Raw genomic sequence first — 21,703 nt, 5'->3', positions numbered from 1 at the left:
TATTTTTCATTTTTCTTTTTTTTTTTCTTTTATATATATGTATTTAATATATATATATAAAATTTCTGCAATTTCTTTCCCATTCGGTTCTCGAATTTGAAGGAATGCGCGCGTGCGCGCGCAATAAAAAGAAAGAAAGAAAGAGAGAGGGAGAGAGAGTGAGAACGAGAACCACGTGCGCGAGAGTTCAATTTTCTAGTCCGCTGCATTTAAAATATTAACGTTTTAATACGATCGATGTTTACATGCCACGAGAAAGGCATATAAAAGAAGAGAGTTTGTCTTTGTTTCTAACGAGAAAATTCAATGAGCCTTCGATTGTAACTTATCGATCGATACGAGAGACTGAGAATAGCAAAAAGGAGAATATTAGTTGATTAATTTATTGGAGAGAGAGAGAGAATAAAAAAAAGCACGGGAATAAGGGAGAGGAGAAGAGGAAAAGAGAAGAAGAGATAGTTAAATAAATAAATAACTAAATAAATAAATAGATAGATAGATAGATAGAAAGAAAGAAAGAAAGAAATAAAGAAAGAAATAAAGAATAAAGGTAAACGAGAGATAAGGAGATAAGGTCCGTGTTCCCTCGGCATGAAGATATCCGAGGAGGCCACGATTCCACGGGGTGTCGAAAAAAACGAATCGAACGTCTGCTGAGAGATCTTTTGTCCTGTTTGATTTGCAACGTGTTAGTTGATAAGAAAAGACAGAGGGAGAAGAAGAGTAAGGGAACAAATGATTAGCTTAACCATTGCGACGAGCATGATGCCTCTGTCAAGGGCAAATCCGTATGGAACACCGGCGGCGGCGGCAGCAGATACGATATCGACGCAACAGACGAACGAGAGCAATCACCTGCCACCGTTGAAGTCAACCTCGGCGGCAGTGGTGATGATGGCAGCGGCTTTCGATAATTTAAAGCAGAGCGAATCGTCGCCGCCGCGTCACGTCGCGCACGCGACCATCGGTCACGTGGTTGGCGGTGGTGCCACCGGTGGAGGACCCTCCACGCACCTGCCCAGCCTTGCGTCGAGTACTAACAACAGCTTGCAAAATCTCTCCGGGAACTCGGACAGCCTTAATCTCAGTTTGAGCTCGCACGCGAGTCACAATTCGCATTCGCAGCCAAACTCCCAGTCGAGCAGTCCGATGGTAAAGAACGGTAGATCGGATGGTAGTTCGAGTGGTGGTGGTGGAGGTGGAGGTGGTGGTGGCGGTGGTGGTGGTGGTACGGGCGGAGCCGTGGTTTGCACTACCGAGGGAAGGCCCGGTACCGCGTCTGGGGCCAGTGCTAGCCCAAGTACCGTTCTTCTTCCGGAAAAACGAATGTCGATGAAGCTTTTACCGGAGACCGTCATGAGGTTCTACATGAACAAACTCACGCCTTACGAGCACCACGAGATATTCACTTACGATTACGTTTATTTCATCGGGGCTAACGCCAAAAAGAGGCCCGGCATTGTCGGACGACGAAATAATCACGATTACGACAATGATCAAGGTTCTTATATACATGTACCGCACGATCACGTGGCCTATAGGTACGAAGTCCTCAAGGTAATTGGCAAGGGTTCCTTCGGTCAGGTCGTTAAAGTTTACGATCATAAGAATCACGAGCACGTTGCCCTCAAGATGATTAGGAACGAGAAAAGATTTCATCGGCAGGCGCAAGAAGAGATCGAGATATTGAAGAAACTTAGGGAACAGGACAAACACGATAGGATGAACATCATTCATATGTTCGAAGCATTCACCTTTCGATGTCACACGTGCATCACCTTCGAGCTACTCAGTATCAATCTTTACGAGCTCATCAAGAAGAACAGGTTTCGGGGCTTTAGTTTGCAGCTCGTGAGGAAGTTTTCTTATTCCCTTCTTCTTTGTCTCGATGCCCTAAACAAGAACAAAATCATTCACTGCGATATGAAGCCGGAAAACGTTCTTCTAAAGCAACAAGGACGGAGTGGTATCAAGGTGATTTACTTTTTTCCACAATTTTCTTTTACAATCCTTTTCCTCTTCTTACGTCAGGATCCTTCGGACCATAATTCGTTCGAGAGGAGAAAGACATCGGAATCGTATCTCTCTTCTACCTTTTACGATCCCTTCTATATATATATATATACGTTCGTGGTTTTATATCGAATGTCACTCTAAAATCTTTCCTTCTTTTCAAGATTTACTTCGCGTCTCGAGATTTCCCGAAGGTTTCACAAAAGGTTTTACGAAAAGGAGTACGTAAATGCTACCGAGTGTTATATATTTTTCTCTCGAATAATCAAATCTCTAAGAGCACAAATGAATTGCATACTTCCGAGTCAGATATTTGAATCAAAAAGTCGATGCTTTTATCGAACGCGTATCGCGGAACTCGCAGTAGAAATTTCAATCGCATCATTCTCCACGATAACGCGTACATACTTATCTAGGATCGATGATGACGGCGAGTAACGCGAAACGACGCCTCTATTTCAATTTATGATGTCACCAATGTACACACGTGTGTGTATCCGTCTCTACTAAAACATGTTCTTCCAAAACTATTGATTTATAATTAGAATATTTTATTAAAATAGGCAAAGAGAAGAAACTTGATAGAATAAAGAATCTTATGATTCGATCGATTATCTTAATCTTAAAGTTTTGATCGATTAAAGGTAAGGGTACTCGAAAAGTAGTACTCTCGACGATGAGTTTAATATTTCGGGCTTAAATTGTTTCTCATAGGGTAAAAAGTCGTTGGAAACTCTTCATGCAAATGCGATGCATACTACATGCGACTATGAGTGTATGCGATATGAGTGCTCGTTTGTTGTGTAGTTCGTATGAAGGGTCAAAGGCGCCACTGGGTCGCCCACAATGCACGAGGATTAATGTATTGACAAACTCGGTATGCAGACCGCGTGTATGCTCGCGTGCATGTTCCCTTCAACCCCCTCCTCCTCCTCCTCCCCCACCACCCTTCTGCATACACCACGTACATATATAGAGACATAGAATACGTTTACGGGGTATAATAACGTCGTCGCGTTGTTTTTAATGAGCTATAGCGTTAGAAAGCTTTACTCGACGTTTCGTGTGTTTTGTCACGCAACGTTGGCAAACTTTTTGTTTCCTCTAATGTATATATATATATATATATATTTGCGACCTTGCGAGGTTTCATGGCCCTCGTCGTCAATGATTACTCCAAACTTTGACCGTGATTCGGGGCCAAAACCTGTTACCTAACGACGCTGATACTGTACATGCCGAAATCGATATACCTACATCGTGTTATGGCTACCTGATATTCGATTTTACGCTATTCCGAGACTAACCCGTTTCAATAATTTTAGTCATTGAAAGTAAGTCGTTTAACACAGATTTACCAGGTATTTTGATATATCAGACAAAATGATTGGTCTTTAACAAAAAGTGTTTGGCGAGGTAAAAATAACAATAGCAACAAATATATTTCTTTCGAATATATAAGATAATATAAAGTTCATTATAAAATTGATTATTTAGTTGTAGCTACGAAAATTATGATATCATTACGTAAAGTAAATGTTACACATGCAGTAGGAATTTAAAAATTGAAATTGGAAGAGCCAGTTGTCATTTTGACTTGTCTGATAAATCTAGTGTTAATGATACTAATAATAAATGAGAACGAAATGTTGGTGGGGTTAAATGAATCGTAAAAGAAATTGAAAGTAGATGGTATTATTAATATGTATGTTTTTACTGTTACGTATGTCAAACGGTCTCGTTTTTATTAATATCGAGATTAAGTTTTAATGAAATTAATCAAGTCTGATAAATGTATTATAGGATCGAATCGAAGCTATAAGGAAGATGAATTATTATCATAATTGTCTCGATAAAGATTTCTCGATCATGAGAATGAAAGATAGAAAGATTGTATCACTTAACGCTACTTTAATATTAATCTCCTCTCATGGTCATTGGTACGCGTTGATTACACGTGTTCGATATATCATCTAATTTCCAGTATAATATTACCAAAGAATCAAATTATTACGATGATTGAAATCTTCGATAGAGCGTGAAGAAATAAACGAATACGAATTAACGAGAGTGACTTTTGCCTAGATACAAATTTAATTCGTTACCCTGATTAATAAATTTATAAAATGGGTATTTCGATGAATTACGATTTTGATCAAGAATTAATTATTCATATATCTCTCAACGAATATTATTTTATTTTATTTTATTTTATTTTTCTTTTTATTTATTTTTTGATTGTGTTGTCGGTTTCTTTATCGCGTTGTCAGCTTTTGAAAATACAATTTTATTCCAGGAATACACATTTATTTGCATACATTTTTCTGAGCGAGAAGATTCGTTCGGTGATCTGGGAAAAGAGGAGGGGAGTACGAGAGAGATAGAACGCATTTATAATTCTTTTCCTTTTGTTTTTATTTTTTTTTTCAATCTCGTCTCCCTTGCATTTTTATCAGTACGATGCTTGTTGCGTTAAAAAAAGAAAAACAATCGTTTATTTCCTCGTCTTATCACATTGTTTCTTTTTTTTTTTTCTTTTTTTTCTTTTAGGATTGAGATATAAATTGTTTTCTAGGTCAGGTACGAACTCTTATTCGGTTACCATTGAGTTTTGGCTTTCATGTTAAAAAGGAAATGAGAGAAAGAAATATTGGGAGACTTGTAATCCGTAGGATCGTCCGGAAGCAAATTCATAAGGTTGCATTTTCTCTGTTGAAAAAAGTTCTGACAAAAAATTCAGTCCAAAATATGCATTCTCTGGTATGAAAGAAAAAACGGGGAAAGAGAGAAAAGGAATGAGGAAAATTGGGGGGGAAGCTTTCAACCACAGTTTCCGTATTCTTGGATATGAAAAACTAGAGAAAATAGATAGATTATATTCGGTGCGAAAAACAATGACAATTCGGATAATTCCTTTCCCTCTGTGTATTCTTATTATTTTATTTTTATTTTTAAACAGATCAAATTTAGCCAGAAAGAGAGAAAACGTTTGATTTATCATTTCCTTTTTATCGAGTCAATCGATTTTTCTTATTTTCATTTAAATCTTATCTTTTAACACATTCCCATTGTTTTATAAATAATATCATCGAATAATTTCAACGCGAGCACAGAATTTCTCTCTCTCTTTCTTTATTTATCCATTCTATCTTCCTTTTCTTGTTTTTCTCTTTCTCTTTCTTTAGGTTTTACCGGTAGCGTGGTAAATTTCTCGAAGGAGATCAAATATCGCGTTAAAACCTGCACCGGGGTTTTCAGCATCCGTTCGAGAGACGTTGAGCGGTCCAGTTCACACAACTATAGATCGTAATACGATCAAGTTTTCCCTCAAGTTTTCTATGTGGTTCCTTTAAATTCGAGAAAAATATTCTGAAAGAGGAAAACGGGGGTGCGGGGGTAGGAGGGAGGGGCGGGAATCAAACTACGATGGTTGTTGACCCATAAAAATCTTCACACCTTTATAGGATTTTTCTTTAAATGACAATTACCGAAAAATTTTCATTATAAACATAATTTTATATTTCCACGAATCTTTTAATTTGCGAGTAAATTTTCTTTACGATCGTACGAATCTCGTCTCGATAGTTAACTCGATGATTTATGAATTTTCGAAATAAATGTGATTTTTTAATTGCCATTACTATTTTATAGAATAATTCTGTCCCTGAACTTTGATCGTATCGTGCAAAAGAGAGAGAGAGAGAAAAAGAAGTTATGCTAACCACATTTGTTTTAACCATATTGTGTTTTCATATAATTTATTTTAATCAATCATAGCACACGCGTCGTAGAGATACGATAAAGATTTTCACACGCACAAAATTTATGTAAATTAAAATGATTTATTTAAAATAAACATCGTGTAATTTATACAAGTTATCTGATTATATATACGATTGATAATCAAATATGACATCGATAGGGAGGAAAGGGAGAAGAGAGAAGTGGACGAAGTCAAATATAATAATCCAACTAAATTCATCGTTAAATAAAAATATAATATTTAAACGTCATCGGTTATTTTTAATCATTCTTCTCTCCCGTGCGAAATCGTATTAAATTAAAAATTCGATATTTCGTAATCGCATTTCATTAATTTAACATTTTAATGACGCGTAATTTTTACTTTGTATTTTTTTTTTGTTCTTTTTTTTTATGTTGTTCTTTTTTAAATTAATAAAAAGAGAAAGAGGAGATAATATTATAATTGGAATAATGTGAAATAATAAACTATCGGTCTAACGAATATCGAAGGAGAAATAAAATAAATTGACTTTGAAGTTCATTAGGATCGAATGAATCGTTCTTGTAGTTGTGCAAATCTCGGTGTTAAAAACGTGTCGTTTAACGAGTTATAGTTAAAATTATATACTTACAATCTACGAGAATTTATGATATATACGAGATATAAAAGATTTAATGTTTCCCGAAACGAGATTCGAATAATTCTAACGTTATTGAATCTAATAAGTTTTCTCCCCGTGTCTCATTCGTTATCCCAACGTTATATATATTCTTCCTACTATAACCGATATCGAAGTTATGATTTTTTATTGTTGTCTTCTCTTTTCTATACTATCCTATATATACGAATAAACTTATCTAATCGCGCGAGGATTAAAATGTTACGTAAAATAAATCTGTTAAATAATTATATCTGGATACATTGCAAGATATGTGACATTATAATGAAACAATATTTTCATTTATATACGAGAATCAATATATATTAATAATTATAAAAAATATACAAATAATTTGTAGGAAAAAAAAACAACTTTTAGGTGTAATATAAAAATATGATTAATGTGTCGAATATTTGATAGGAATGATTAGGATATATGAAGATTAATTTGAAAGAAAATCCGGAAAATAATTGCGGGAATAGAAATTGGATGGAAATTGTGGTAAAAATCAATCGATCTTTCGATAAATCGATTCATCTATCTATCGTAAGATTTAATCGTGAATCGGTGCCGAGTTTTACACGAGGGCTCGTGAATTCGATGCGAGATATAAACACCAATTACTCACTGTTAGAGTACTACATACGTTTACGTTACGATGTTACACAAACACGTGTATCCTACATGCCTCCTCCTCTTCGGCTGAACGCGCTTTCATGGTCTACCGATTGATATGCGTTTTTCTCTCTCTTTCTCTTTCTCTCTCCCTTTTTATTTCTCTTATTGCAGAGAAGTGTTATATTGCGAATACTACAATGGTGACCATGTGTATCTATCGATCGTAACAAATCCCTCTGTCGAATAATCCTCCACCTACTCGAATCGAACCGAAGAAAAACCACATCTCGATACAGTCATCGGATATAATCGTTTTTACACGCTCGTGATAAATATTATTTGGGTCAGTTAACTTTCTGATATGCCGTTTAACTTATCTCAAAGTCAAATACCACGCGCAACCATGAGTCTAATATTAAATTATGTCTCTCTCTCTCTGTGTCTGTTTGTATATCTGTGTGTGTTCTTCTTTTTTTATTTTCTCCACAATTCTGGTATATATATATTCATTCGTATGTGTTCAGTTGCTTCATTTTTTTTAAATCCGAATAAAAGTTTCACGTTATATATATCTAATTTACTTGAGAAAAATTGACTGTTACATTTGTTTAATCGATGTTACACATTATTTTTTTTTAAATATAACGATTACATTATTTATAGTTTTTCATTAATAATCTTATCTACGTCGTTATACATTTTTCCATTATATTTGATTTTTCCGAACGTATTAATAGCGACGAAGTAATGATTATAATTAAAAAGGAGAAGCTCGTATGATCGATAACTGAACGATTATGAGTCATCAACTCATTATTATTCAACGTATAGGTATCTCGAACGCATAAGGCATCGATTATAAAGACTCTCTTGCATATTACGATAATTTAATATATCTATCATAAGCAACACGTAAGTAAGTAAGTAAGTACTTAAACATGTTCTAAAGAGAAAGAGAGAGAGAGAGAGATAGTTGCAGTAAGCAGATATATTCATAGCACTGTTCTTCTCTTCTTCATCGGTCGCATCTTCTTTTCCCCTCTTTTTAAAGCACTCCTCCCACAATGTACATCTTCACTTTCAAATCCAAATATAAACCATAGAAGTTCCTCCCCTGAATCTATTTCTGAATTCGTTTCTACGACAAGCTTTTATTTTCTTTTTTTCTTTTTCATCTTCCTCTTCTTCTTCTTCTTGTTCTTGTTCTTGTTCTTCCTTTCCTTTTGATAAACAGGAACGACAGATCCCTTTTCCTCTCTCGTGTCATTCATTTTTCTTCCATTTTAACTGGTTCATCTAATTTCTTATACCCTCGTTCTCTCACATTTCCTTTCTTCTCACGATCACGACGAAGTAACTTGGTTTTTATCAAAGAAACAAGCTTCCTCTCGATTGGCACTTTGTCATTTTAAAAAAGGATGAAAAGGAAGAGGAAGAGAAGAAGAAGAAGAAGAAATGTTTGAGAGAAGATGGGTAGATTGAAGTTTTCCAAAGTATCGATAGGAGGTATCGTTTGAAATATCATTTATGTTTGTTAAGAAACGAAACGTTATTTCAAAGTTCTTTTTTTTTTATTAGAACTTGTCGATAGAAATGAAATTTGTGGAATTATGTGTCGGCACGATTTGTTATAACCAATACCAACGCATACAACACTTACGTGTGTATACGTGTATTCATTTTGCGTCATCTAACGTTATTATTTATAATTTAAATCGTAGAAATAAATATCTAAACGCATTTAACTAGCAAGTCTTCCTTCGAAGAAACATCTCGTTAAACGACACTCGTCTGTCAAATTTATTTATACGATCCTGTAGGATCATCAAATTTCTTCCGCACCGGTTATTTGATTTCTTGGAATGTTTCAAATTTGATCGATCGCAAACATAATCATCGAGGTCGATTTAAAAGTTACCATTGAGTCCTGGATGCGCCGGGAGACCGCTTGCTCGATCGTAAAAATAGGGAGAACGAATAGGTTTCTTCTTCGGTTCGCTATTAATAGCAAAATAGTCTGCGACGTTTTAAATGTATTCGTGAAGAACGCTTTATTGGAAATTTATATCGACTTATGTCCTTTCGATACCGTTCCAATGTATCTTCTGTGTTCTACGAACGTGTTTATTATTTTATTTCTCTCTCTTACTCGTTCATTTTTTCTATTTTCCTTCTTTTTTTTTCATTTTCTTAATATTTATATATAAATAGACATATTTTTAATTAATTCTTTGACCGTTGAATACTTTTAGCCGAAAGTGTAGTTTTTTAGGGATGGAATAATTGATTATTAGTTCATTTATTATTAACCACACAGGTTCTAATAATAAATTATATTAATTACATTTTTTTCTTTCTTATATAAAATATAAATTTTGATATGAAGAAAACTCAAAACAACAATTAATACATACAAATGAAAATGACATATTATATTCATATTGACGAACACGTATTATATGCATCGATAATCCGCATTGGTAACTTTTAGCAAACGCATATATGCGTCCATAGCAATGAAAGAGTTAAAGATTTGGTTAGTAGCCTTTTCTGTTCCTCTTAGGCGTTCTCTCTTGGTTTGGCCCGGATAGGTCAGCGAACTCAAAGACACAGTCGAAAATAACGCAAGAAACGAAGAAGGAGAGAGGAGAGTCTATCGAGTCGGTTCGTCATTCTCATTTTCGTTTGCTTCATTTCCAGAAAAAGAAATGTTTAACCTTTCGTTAAAAAAAGAAGAAAAAGAAGAAGAAGAAGATAATGATTTTAGTTAATACAGGTAGTTTTCCTACAACTGGGGATCTCTTATAACACGGTTTTACTCTAACACGATAAAAAAGTTGCGAAAATGTTGGTACAGCACTGTATAACACAATGGTTACTGCTTAACAAAATATTAATATTTCATTTTTATATAGATTAATTTAATATATAAATATTATATATAAATATTAATATTATATGATATTTATATGATTTCAATTTATATATTACTTTAATATATCATATATGGTTTATATATAATTAAATGTACATACTAATTGAATCTTAAAAAAACTAAATTATCTTGAAATAATGACACGAAGGAATAATGAACAACTCTGGATCTCATTTTCCTATGAACCTATCTACCGTGTTATAGGAGGATTACCTGTACTTCAAGCTCGAACCGTAAACGCATCTTCTCGCCCGTCGTACATTTCGTTTCAACCAACCTCGATATTTACTCATTCGGTTTTAATGAAAAAATACGTGAAAGCGTGAACGTTAAATTACCGTGTTTCACTACCTACTACTACTACTATACTACGTTTCATGCTACCTCTTCATTCGTTTACCTTACATCGTTGAGTTTCGCGATGCAACCAGGACGCAATATGAATTTGTTTCACCGAATATGGTAAATAACTGAGGAAACTTGTACATTTCATTCGTACAAGTACTTTATCGTTGAGTTTGTAAATGATCATTCAAGGGAGAATGGTATTTTCGAGTTAAGAATACAGTTTTTGAGTAACGTTGTTAGCTGGGAAGTCACAAATGTTGATTCTCTATCTCTCTCTCTCTCTCTCTTTTGCGTGTAATTTCTTACAAAATGTAAATAGGAAACCCTCCAGGGAGAGAAAATTAGAAAGGGACGAGAAAAGGGCGTGGCTGGTTAAAATGAGAATAGGCCCTTGGGCCTGTTCGAGATACAATCGCGTGACAATGATATTATTAATAATAATAATAATAATAATGATGGGGGTAACAATAATGATCTTATATTGATAATGAAAAAGAATTTCATTTATTAATTTTTCTTTTATTATATATAATATAATCGCGAAATAAAAAATTCATGACGATGATGACAATGATTCATCTTTTCTATATCGAAGAAACGAGTTTATATTTTTCCCCTCCCCGTGTAAGTCAAGTGTAATCGAGTCGCGTCCGTTCAAATCTTTATTACCGGAGTTTTATATCTCCGTCAGACTAAAAAAAAAAGAAGAAAAAAAATAACGATATCGAACACGCAAAATACGCGTCTCGCGATGTATAATTTAATTCTTTATCGTGGACAATTATTGTTTTCTTTCCCGTATATATATACGGCACAGATAGATAATAATAAAAACCATGGCGCAACGTATACACGCAAGTAAATAATTATTTACTTACATAGGTATTTGTGCGTATATATATATATATATATATAGTAAAATACATACGCATGTGTATATAAATAAAGACAGCATACACACTTACCGAATTGTGCATATTTTTTTTTTATTTTCGTCATCCTGTATATTTGTATACAGTGTACCAGCGTTTACCAATGGGATACACACACGATCATGTAAATTTATAAAAGTTATATCGTGTATTCCCTCCGAGGGGGGACAGTTTATTATGTTGATCTACTTTATAAAAAAAAGAGAAGAAGAAATATACAAATACGATTGGGAATAATACAGTTGACTGATCGAACTCTTCTTGACATACGGGGGACGAATAAATTTGTTCAAAATATATTTGTTACCTTTTAAAGGAAGAAGAAGAAAAGTGTCGATGGAAGATAATATTCGAGTCATTCGAAACTTTGGTCTTCTACTCTACTCGAATACACGATACACAGTATATGTAAGGAACAAAACGTTAGTTTATACATGGAGAGCAAAGGGAGAGGAAAAGGGAGAGGACAGGACCGTTGGTACTTCCGCGAGACATACCGAGTATGGACCGGTTTCTACTCAAGGGAAAAGAATCAGTCAGGTTTTCTCTCTCTCTCTCTCTTTCTCTTTCTCTCTTTCTGTATGCGTTATTTCTTTTGTAGATTCCAAGTGGCGTGTAATGGAAGACGCGTTTACAACTTACGAGTGTATAAGTTTAGGTAGGTAGGTGCATTAAGCTGCCTCAAGATCGGTCGTGAGTCGATGTTGCGATAACATCGAATCAACTTCGACCGTCCTTCTTTTCCATAAGACGATATATACTCTTAAGTGCGAGACAACACGAACACGACGTGTATATACTCCCCATAAAAATCATACATTTGCAAAGTGATGGATAACGTTCGAAAAAGAAAAGAAAATCAATGACTCTACTCACTTTCTCTACATTTATTGAAGTTATACTCTTCTTTTGGCACGTTTTGGAAAGTGAATTTAGATGCGACCGAAAAATCGACACCACGAAGTTGTCGATATTGAAGATGCGCGGGAAAATTGAAGTTATTTTTGAGGTTATGAAGGTTATATTCGTTTTGGTACGCGCTAAAGAAGAATAACTTATTACGTGCATACATAAGTACACACATCAGTTTTATTTTTATTTATTTTATCTTTTCCTATAGAGAGGGAGAGAGAGAAAAAGAAGCAAGTTTCTATGTTCGTAATTATAATTTTTATTTCACATTTTCCGATAATTAATTAGACAATTTCAAATCAAGAATCGTTTCTTTTCTTCTTATTTTTTCCTTTTTTTTTTTTTTATTTTTGTTGCTTTTTAATCGAACCTTTTGCGAGATAAAGAAAAACTCGATGGTTTTCGTTATTCCGATAAAAGATAAAAAAATCATTCCTTGGTCTCTGGGCAGATTGTATCAATTGGCAAGATGCCAAGAGAAGATGGTTTATTTGTCTTATATTCCCGTTATAGTGCATTATTCATAAAAAAAAAAAAGAAAAAGAAAAGAGACAAAGATAAAAGAAAAAAAAAACTCGTAGCTTGCTTCCGTTGACTCGTTTTGTCGATAACCGTTTCATATGTCACGAAACATCGCCAGTATATTCATTAAATTTTCAAGCTTGAAGATTCCAAAAATATCACCTGGTATAATACACCACCGCAGGTTCCGTGTACTATCGTTATATACCACAGAATCATCTTCTAGTTTTAAACTTGGAATATTCAGCTAGCCAACCCTAGTCGTTAGAAAAGCTCTCTTCACCTTCTGCATTTTTTTTTTCTCGCAACATGACCTTACTTCTTCTTTCTTTTTCTTTCTTTCGCTACTTACATTTTCTCTATCTATCTCTCTCTTTTTTTTTTTTTTTTTTTATATTTTCACCTCGTTTTCTTTCTTTCGCACTAGTTTCCTTTTTTCGACCACCAAAGTATTATAGGGGCTTTTAATTACTAAACGGTTCGCTTTAAACGCGGATTTAAACGTAAGTTAAGTTTGGTTTTGTTTTGTTTTTTAAATCGGCAAAATGTTTTTTTACGCGTTACGCGTTCACTTGACGATTTATTATTTTAAACGCGTTCGATGACATTGAAATTATGCAACTTAATTGTTGGTAGAACAACGAGACGAAGACAAGTATATATAATATATACTCTTATAATTAATAAAAAAATATTTCTCTATGAGGGTAAGCGCGTTCAAATATTTTCCTGAGTTACTGTATCTGTATCTGTTCGAGTCCATCTGTTAATGTTCTATTTCATTTTTTTTCTTTTTTCTTCCCCTTTCTTGTTTGATGATTCCTTCTATCTTTTCATCCCAATAATGATGTAGAGAAGCTGATCGCGCGTCAAGTGCATCGTCGCGTGACCAACGGAAATAGAAGAGAGCTAAATTACGACTAGACGTAATTGAAAATTAATTGAAGCTCGGCTTTCGAACCTTTTCAACGTGTAGTATATACCGAAGCGACGGACCGATAAACTGCTCAACTTCTCTCTTTCCTCTTTTTTTCTTCTTTTTCTTTTTTGTTGTTTTTTCCCCCTTTTTTCTCTTTTTTTTGATCTTCCGTTGATAGCAATCGAGTAGAACACGGCGATGACCGCGTGTACGATCGACCGGAACACGAATTTATTTAGAATTTTTTGTTGTTTCTTTTACATTTCCTTTTTTTTTTTTTTTGTTCTTCTTTTCCAAATTACTTCGCTGCAATAGGGGGGGAAATACCTATCTACCTGGAGGGCTTTTCTTGTCCCAATGAGAAAGGAGAACGGTAAAACTCGATTTACGATGTAAATGAAAACACAAAGTATCTCCCTGGGCTTCGAAGTTGCCAACGGTTAGTAGAAACGTGAAAGGATACTTTCAAATTTAAAAGTCAATATAAATACACACACACACATACATACATTTTTTGGAATTATTTTATTTATAATCTTTTAACGTCGTCAGATTAAATTACACGTGTATTTGATATTCTTAATTGATTTAGACAGGCTTAGGATCTTTAATCATTATCATCATCATTTTATCATTATTATTATTACAAACGTTTAAAGGAATATTAATTTAATCTTAATATATATAATCTTTAATGTTAATTTATTTTTGATTGTAAATTAAATATCACAAAATTATGGTATCCATCCTTGGTACGTTTAATTAAATTGTTGATTATGAAGGATGATGATAGGTTACCGAATAACTTGGCCTAATTTCGACCTATACCTTTTGGCCCAACCACCGGAGAAATGACCTTATCACTTTTGCAAATTAACGGGTTTATATCTATAGTTCTAAAGGTATTTTAACTTGTCATTTTCTCTGTGAGTAAACATTGGGATTTCAAACAGAAGTTTAACCACTTTGGTGGTTTTCCGCTGGTTTCATCGGTCATGCACTAAACAGACAGAGAGAAGGAAATAGAAAGAGAAATCGTTTAGATGGTAACATAGCTTGTTCTAATTATCTCACAAAGAGCGAGCCACGTAATATTTTTTTTTCCCCCTTCATTTTTCTTTTTCGTCCCTACTATTTTTTCTTTTTTTTTTTTTAAATACATCTCGCCTCAGGGTTTGCCGAGAAAGAGAGAGAGAGTGAGTTGACGGGGAAAAAAGATGGCGTTTGATTAAAGGAAGAAAGAAAGAAAGAAAGAAAGAGGAAGTTCGAAGGAAACACGAGAGCAATAAGCCTCTGGTTGAAACGAGTAAGAGCGTGACTGATGTGAGTAGGTGTGTGTATATAAAAGTGTGGTAAAAGATAGGGGGTGGAAAAAGGAGAACGCCAGAGTCGACAGAGGAAATCCGTGCATCTTTATAATATTGGTTTTATGCTTGTCAAGAACAGAAGTGTGTTGGTTGGTGGTGGTCACTTCGTTACGCCCTCTTAAATATTAATATTTCAATTTTATATCTTTTCTTTCTTTTTTTTTTTTTGTTTTTCTTTTTTTTCTCATGTGCTATGGAAATAGACCGATGTTTGAATTAATTTGTCGAAAAAGATTTATATTACATTATCGCAACCCTAACACATACAGTGACTTGCAAAAGTATTTGAAAACTTATCATGAAATACTTTTTATTAAACTATACTTTATATATATACAAAACTTATACCAACATAATATTATTATTATTAACATTGGATGGAGAGATATGACTCTCTAGATTATATAGCTAAAGTTAAAAGCAAACAAAAATCAATTATTATTCATTTTTATTTCCTTTACTCTCTAATTCTATTTCTCTATCATTTTGTTTAACGTTATTTAATTTTGTTTTAAATATTGCTACTTCATGTTCATTTTCTCTCTGGTTTGTTGTTCTTACTCATCACATATTATTAATCATCTTATTATAAACAAGAAAAAGATATGAGTGTTTAGTAACGAAAATAAGTAACAAAAACGGATGAGAAATTAAAATATAAAAAAACAAAAGGGAAAAGGTGAAAAAAACAATTAGTTTGATTTTTTCTCATGGGCAGGAAGGAAGGTAGGAAGGAACGAACGACCTATGGTTGTTTCATGTTCAGTGTTAAAAGGGGGAAAGTATGTATTCACGAAAGGAGGCAGCTGAAGTATTTCCGGTCAGATGCATCGGTCGACCTTGAGAGTCGACTTTCCGACCCCCGGCTCTGATGCATCTCTCTCTCTCTCTCTCTTTTAGAACAGGCAACTTTCAGTATGCTCGTAAAGTGTACACTTACCGTAGCTTCGTGTAATTCGTAATAGCCTATTTGCTAGGAACATTTTCTATATCTACGTATCCTATACCATTGGTATATACACATATATGCATTTATATACAAATGTATTTGCTATATTTTTATTCATACTTACTATCGTATATTTATATATTCTTTATACAAATGTTAGATATATGCAAATTTTTGTTTATCTTAACCGTTTGCGTTGAATTTTATTTAGTAAATCGTTTGGGATCAGTTGTATACGAATAGAAATTGTACGTATATATTCGTTTTAAGACTACGTTTAACGTAGTGTCCACGAATCTTTTTAATTAAATTATGGCATTTTTAAATAAATATATGATAAATTATGATTCCTAAATAAATTACGATATACATCCTTTAGTATGCGTTTAATTAAATTATTTATTATAAAGGATGATTATTATTACTATTATACATACAATTATTATATAGTTATATACAATAAAAATTGTACGCTTATATATATTCGTTTTTAAACGACACTACGTTTAACGTAGTGTCCACGAAGCTTCCTAAAAGCACTATATCGATCGTTATGGAACGGATGAAAGGTGTAGGATGAGGGGGTCACTTAGGGACAATGGCACCGACTCATAGACCAGCAAACTATCCTTCCATTTCAACGACGATGACTCAATGTTCCTTACGATTATTATCTTTCTGGAACGAACGAAATCATGAATAGGGGAGAGAAACTAACACAACGGGGACATGCTAGAGTTACCAGAGTATCGTGAAACATTTTTGTAACGATAGAAACGAGAGTGATGATAATAAGATGACATCGATTAGTTTTACTGCATTCATCGAGAAACACACACACCAATATACACACATCATTCGTCGTCGTTGTTGTCCTTGGAATAACTATTACAATGTCGACAAAATTATTGGCCAAGTGTAATATCGATTTGTGTGCATGCAGTATAAGTATACAATATAATACTGTATTAATACAACTGTTCGTTATTGCACAACACGCATATACGTACAGATACATACATATCAAACAATTTACATGTTTCTTCGCAGAATTAAATGACGCAGTTTATCAAACGTTTTGTACGTATTGTTTAAAATCTATGATCTTCTATGTGTTAAAATCGTATACCTAGTAATATATCACGCAAAATGTTTCTTACGAAATTAATCATTTATCAGGGTAACGTTTGAACGTATAATCATTTGTAATTTATTTTCTCCTTATCGTGATATATTTTATACTATTCTCTTTTTTCTTTTTTTTTTTACAATGAAATTAAATCGCAATAATTCTAAAATGTAGCAGTCCTTTGTTCGAAATGATAAAAGGTAATTGTTTAGGAACATTTTCAACTAAGAGATAATAATAATAATATAAATCTTCTTTACGCGTATCTCAATCTCTTATGTTAAATTTGCGTGTAGGTAAAAAAAGAGGAAGAAAAAAAAAGATGATAAATAAAATCTGTGAAAAAGGTCAAGGTTCTTTATCGAGTATTTAACGCGATCAATGAAAGAGATCCATCGTACGGTATATACCATATATAACACGCATCCGTGCATACGGGTATATAATGACACGACGCGTCAAAGGCAGCGACGAGCTTCATGCAAACGATCGTTCGTCGTAAATATTTTTCCATATTGACAGATGATTTCGATGTATCACTTTTGGCTCGATGAATTTTTTCTTTTTTTTTATTTGTGTCGCGTAAAATCGTTTATAATATTTCATTTTTATCGTCGAAGGGAAAAAGAAACCTATGCGAATGATAGAAAAACAATTTGAAATTGCAACAAAAATTAGAAATTAACTCGATAGAATTTTATATTAGGGTTAAAACAAATATTGTGTTGAAATTTTACTAAAAAAACCAACATTATACGAATAACAAACGAAATAATAGTATTCGTAGATACGCGAAGGAGAATTGTTGAATTTGTTTGATGGCAAACGTATATTTGCCGGTTATAAATAGTAGAAGTAACATTTTTGTATCGTAGACCGAGATTATTCAAAGTCTCTTTGACCTCCTCGGCATTAGCTCGAAGAAGAAAAGCAAGTGGCTGCGTATAGGTACCAACCAACCACCACCTGTTACCTCCTAAGCAAAATACCCGCTCCAATTAAGGGAATGACCTTTTTATCTCTATTCTCGTAGCGTGACTTGCAGGGAAACTGTGCAAGTTGGAATATAAACATATTCCAACCCTTTCTTTCTTTTTTTTCTGTTTTTTTTTTTTTTCTTTTCTTTTCTTTTCTTTTCTTTTCTTTTCCCTTATAATATTATATCTCATATTTTTTCATGGAACGCACGATAAATTGTCTACAGTTGGATGAACCTTAATCCCTTTTGTGGAAAACAACTAATATAACACGCACATAATGATGGCGGTGCGGTTAAAAGGATAATGCGATGATCTTTTGAGAAATCTATTCTCAGGGGCAACAGTAAAATAATGATTATGATTATCGATCGAATCTTGTTATTCGAATAATAATCATTATTATATCGCGTGTTCCTCCGGATAAAGTTTCGAATTCGCAATTAGTATTAGGGTACGTTACGGTGAAATGCTTTCATGCGGTAAATAGAGTTGGAAAATCTCCATGGAATTAATACTGAATGGAACAATGTTTCTCAGTATTATTCTTTTGCGGTTATTCTACATATGTATCTGGTATTTATACCTAGTGTGTAAAGTGATATTGGGAATTTAATCGTTAAAATTGTGTCACAGAAAAAACTTATTATACGAACAAGTAGATTTGCACAAGAGTTAAACTTTTAATCACCTTCTGTTTTCCCAAAGGAAATGCAACCCCCATCAAAATATCATCTCCTCTGTGTACGATATCCTTCTTTCCAAATTACATTTATCGCGGTTTGTTACTTGGGATGATGACGCATCGGTCTTATGCATGCGTATATATTTTCGTTATTTAAACAAAGATCTTTGTTCAATGGACTGGTCAATCGTATTATCTTAAAATACATTTAAAGTAAGAATATTGCAAAAAATATGTTATTGATTTCTTGCCTATTACGATTAATAATTATTTATCGTTAATTATGTTGACGTAATATTCTTGTTCTTTTGTTTTTTTTTTTTCTAACTATACTTAATACTAATGGATTATATCTTATTGTTAGAGTGATAAATGCAAAGGGGATGTCGGCCAATAAAGAGGACGACCGAGTATAATTCTGGATAATGTCCAATGCACGCTTAGCGTTAACTATGCTCTCGAAGAACGTCGTTGCCTAAAATATGAAAACTAGGTCATTAAATGAGAAAATTTCAACCTATGTCTCCAAATTTACGAATTATCATTAAAATAGAAATTGGAATTAAAAAAAAATATATACACTTCGTTATCGAACGACCGGTGTTAGATCAATGTACTCAATTCGTATTTGTTTTCTTTTTTTTTTCTATAAATATTTTTCACATAATGTATAAAAACACGTTAATCGTAGGGACTTAAGGGAAATATAAATCGTAAATAAATGAATTCCAGCCATAGAGAAGATTTTATCGCGATATCGCATAAATACGAGTGAAATACTTATCTGCGAGTAAAATTTAACGTAAAGAAAATAACGATCATGTCTTTTACATGGTATATTTAATAGGAGCAAGCAAGCAAGCAAGCGTCCGATAACGAAGCATAGGGATAGGATCGTTATGGGAGTGTACTTTATTAATAACTTCTGCCCACTCGTATGTCCAGGTGATAGACTTCGGCTCGAGTTGCTACGAGAACCGGCGGGTCTACACGTATATACAAAGCCGCTTCTATCGGGCCCCGGAGGTGATCCTTGGAGCTGGATACGGCATGCCGATCGACATGTGGAGCCTAGGCTGCATTCTCGCAGAACTGTTCACAGGGATCCCGCTGTTGCCGGGCGAGGACGAGGCCGACCAATTGGCCTGTATTATCGAACTCCTAGGTATGCCGCCAGGTTATCTGCTAGAAAATGCGAAGCACCGTCGAAATTTCATCAGTTCGAAAGGTTATCCGAGGTACTGCGCGGTAACTACGATGGCAGACGGCACGGAACATTTCGGTGGTGGACTTTCGAGGAGAGGAAAACTCCGCGGGCCACCTGGCTCGAGAGAATGGAAACGTGCATTGAAGGGCTGCGAAGATCTCATGTTTATCGATTTTATAAGGGGTTGCCTCGAGTGGGACCCAAAACTCAGGATGACGCCCAGAATGGCCCTCAGGCACGCTTGGCTACGGCGCAGATTGCCGAAGCCACCCTCGGAAAAAATCAACGACGATTATTTTCCACCACCCCGGACTTCCGTCACTGGTTTAAGGACGCCAGCTTCCTCCGGTAGCAAGATTACCACCACCACCACCACGGCTATCGCTAGCACGATTAACAACACCACGGCCATTAATACGGCCACCACCACGACTGCTACTGCCGTCGCATCTGTAGCGACCACTGCGAGGAGCAATACCCTTCAGTCGACTAATGTCAACGCTGCGATGACTAGAAGCAAAGCGCGACAGAAACCGCAGCCGCAACAACAACAGCAACAACTTCAACAACTGAATGATTTCTATTGTCGCAGATCCACTATACACACGAGGCATCCCCAGTCGGGTATTTTCGGCAATTCGACGGTTCAAACATCGATTCATGCCGTTTCCTCGAATCATCAGCCGAGTCTTAGCAGTCATCAGTCCATAAATTCGGTCGGTACTGCCGGATCGCAGCAACAACAGCATGGTGCCACTCATCAATTGCAGCAGCAGCAGCAACAGCAACAGCAGCAGCAGCAAACAACCAATGGATCGTCGCACGGATCTTCTTCCCATGGATCTTCCTCGCACGGATCCTCTTCTCACGACAGCCATAGTTCGCACGGTCCTTCGAGTTCTTTGAGTCGCGTGATCTTGAGCAAAGAATTCATCGAAGAACTCAGACGATATGCCGAAATATGAGGACGTCGGCTCTTACGCGTGCATGCCACTGTCGCTGCAGTCATGCTCGTTGTTAAATTCGAAATGCGTGTTAACCCTTAAATACCGTGCTCATACGGTAACGTTGACACGATGTGATGAACGAGTCGAAGGTTAACGATCCCTTTTCGAACCTTTGATAGACGCAAACACCCTCCATGCGATGGGGGGTGATCTTCTCGCCTACGTTATAGGCGAGTTTTTTTAGAGAAATAAGTAAGTTCGCGTATTACGAGAGAGATTGACCTACATTGGATCCTATTTAAACCCATTTCATTTTTTTTACTATTAAAAATATACACAAACCCAACGATCGTTCCTCATTTCTTTTATCTTTAACGTAATATCGTTGCATTTTTATTCATAACAATTGATTTTAATTATATATTTAATAAAACGCCCAAAAAATATTCACATTAAAACGCATTTTATAGCGATTGCACAAGTAAACAAAACAAATTGAATATTAATAAAAGTATACGCGTGATTTATATTCGTCGTATATAAAAACTATTATAGAATTCTAATCGTAATTCTTATCCCCCCCCCCCAGAAACGAAAGTAACACGATTATTTTGTCCCTCTTTTTTTTTTTTTAATTTATTTTTGTTCTTTTTTTTTGTAATTTTAACTTTGTATATCGTATCTCGTGCTCGGCTTTCTTTTGTTCGACCGCCCCGAACATTTGTTCTCCTGCTGTCATTGCTGGATCTTTTGTAACGATTGTTATTCGCTACGATGAAAGTGGAAGGCCTTATAGGCACATACACACACACACACACACAACAGTATGCATACAAC

The 21,703-nt window shown here is 34.8% G+C and overlaps 1 protein-coding gene across 1 annotated transcript; it reads left to right on the top strand.

Annotated features, from left to right (window-relative positions):
- Positions 1 to 481: 481 nt before the first annotated feature.
- LOC106785981 (dual specificity tyrosine-phosphorylation-regulated kinase 2-like) lies at positions 482 to 21,248 on the top strand. The gene is made up of 2 exons (XM_014746910.1): positions 482 to 1,974; positions 19,658 to 21,248. Exons 1-2 carry the CDS (start codon positions 736 to 738, stop codon positions 20,882 to 20,884), a joined length of 2,466 nt encoding a protein of 821 aa, XP_014602396.1. The 5' UTR covers positions 482 to 735; the 3' UTR covers positions 20,885 to 21,248.
- Positions 21,249 to 21,703: the final 455 nt, after the last annotated feature.

Source organism: Polistes canadensis, unplaced genomic scaffold (assembly GCF_001313835.1).
Source record: "Polistes canadensis isolate GaletaPanama2010 unplaced genomic scaffold, ASM131383v1 scaffold_60, whole genome shotgun sequence".
Taxonomy (NCBI): Eukaryota; Metazoa; Arthropoda; class Insecta; order Hymenoptera; family Vespidae; genus Polistes; species Polistes canadensis.
Note: the sequence above shows the minus strand (reverse complement) of the source record. Positions and strands in the feature narration are given on the sequence as shown.

Bases quoted from the DNA above. Each gene is read 5' to 3' on its own strand.
- LOC106785981 (XM_014746910.1), top strand. From the start codon at position 736: ATGATTAGCTTAACCATTGCGACGAGCATGATGCCTCTGTCAAGGGCA. The intron at 1,975-19,657 runs GTGATTTACTTT...TCGTATGTCCAG, and splicing joins AAGGACGGAGTGGTATCAAG to GTGATAGACTTCGGCTCGAG.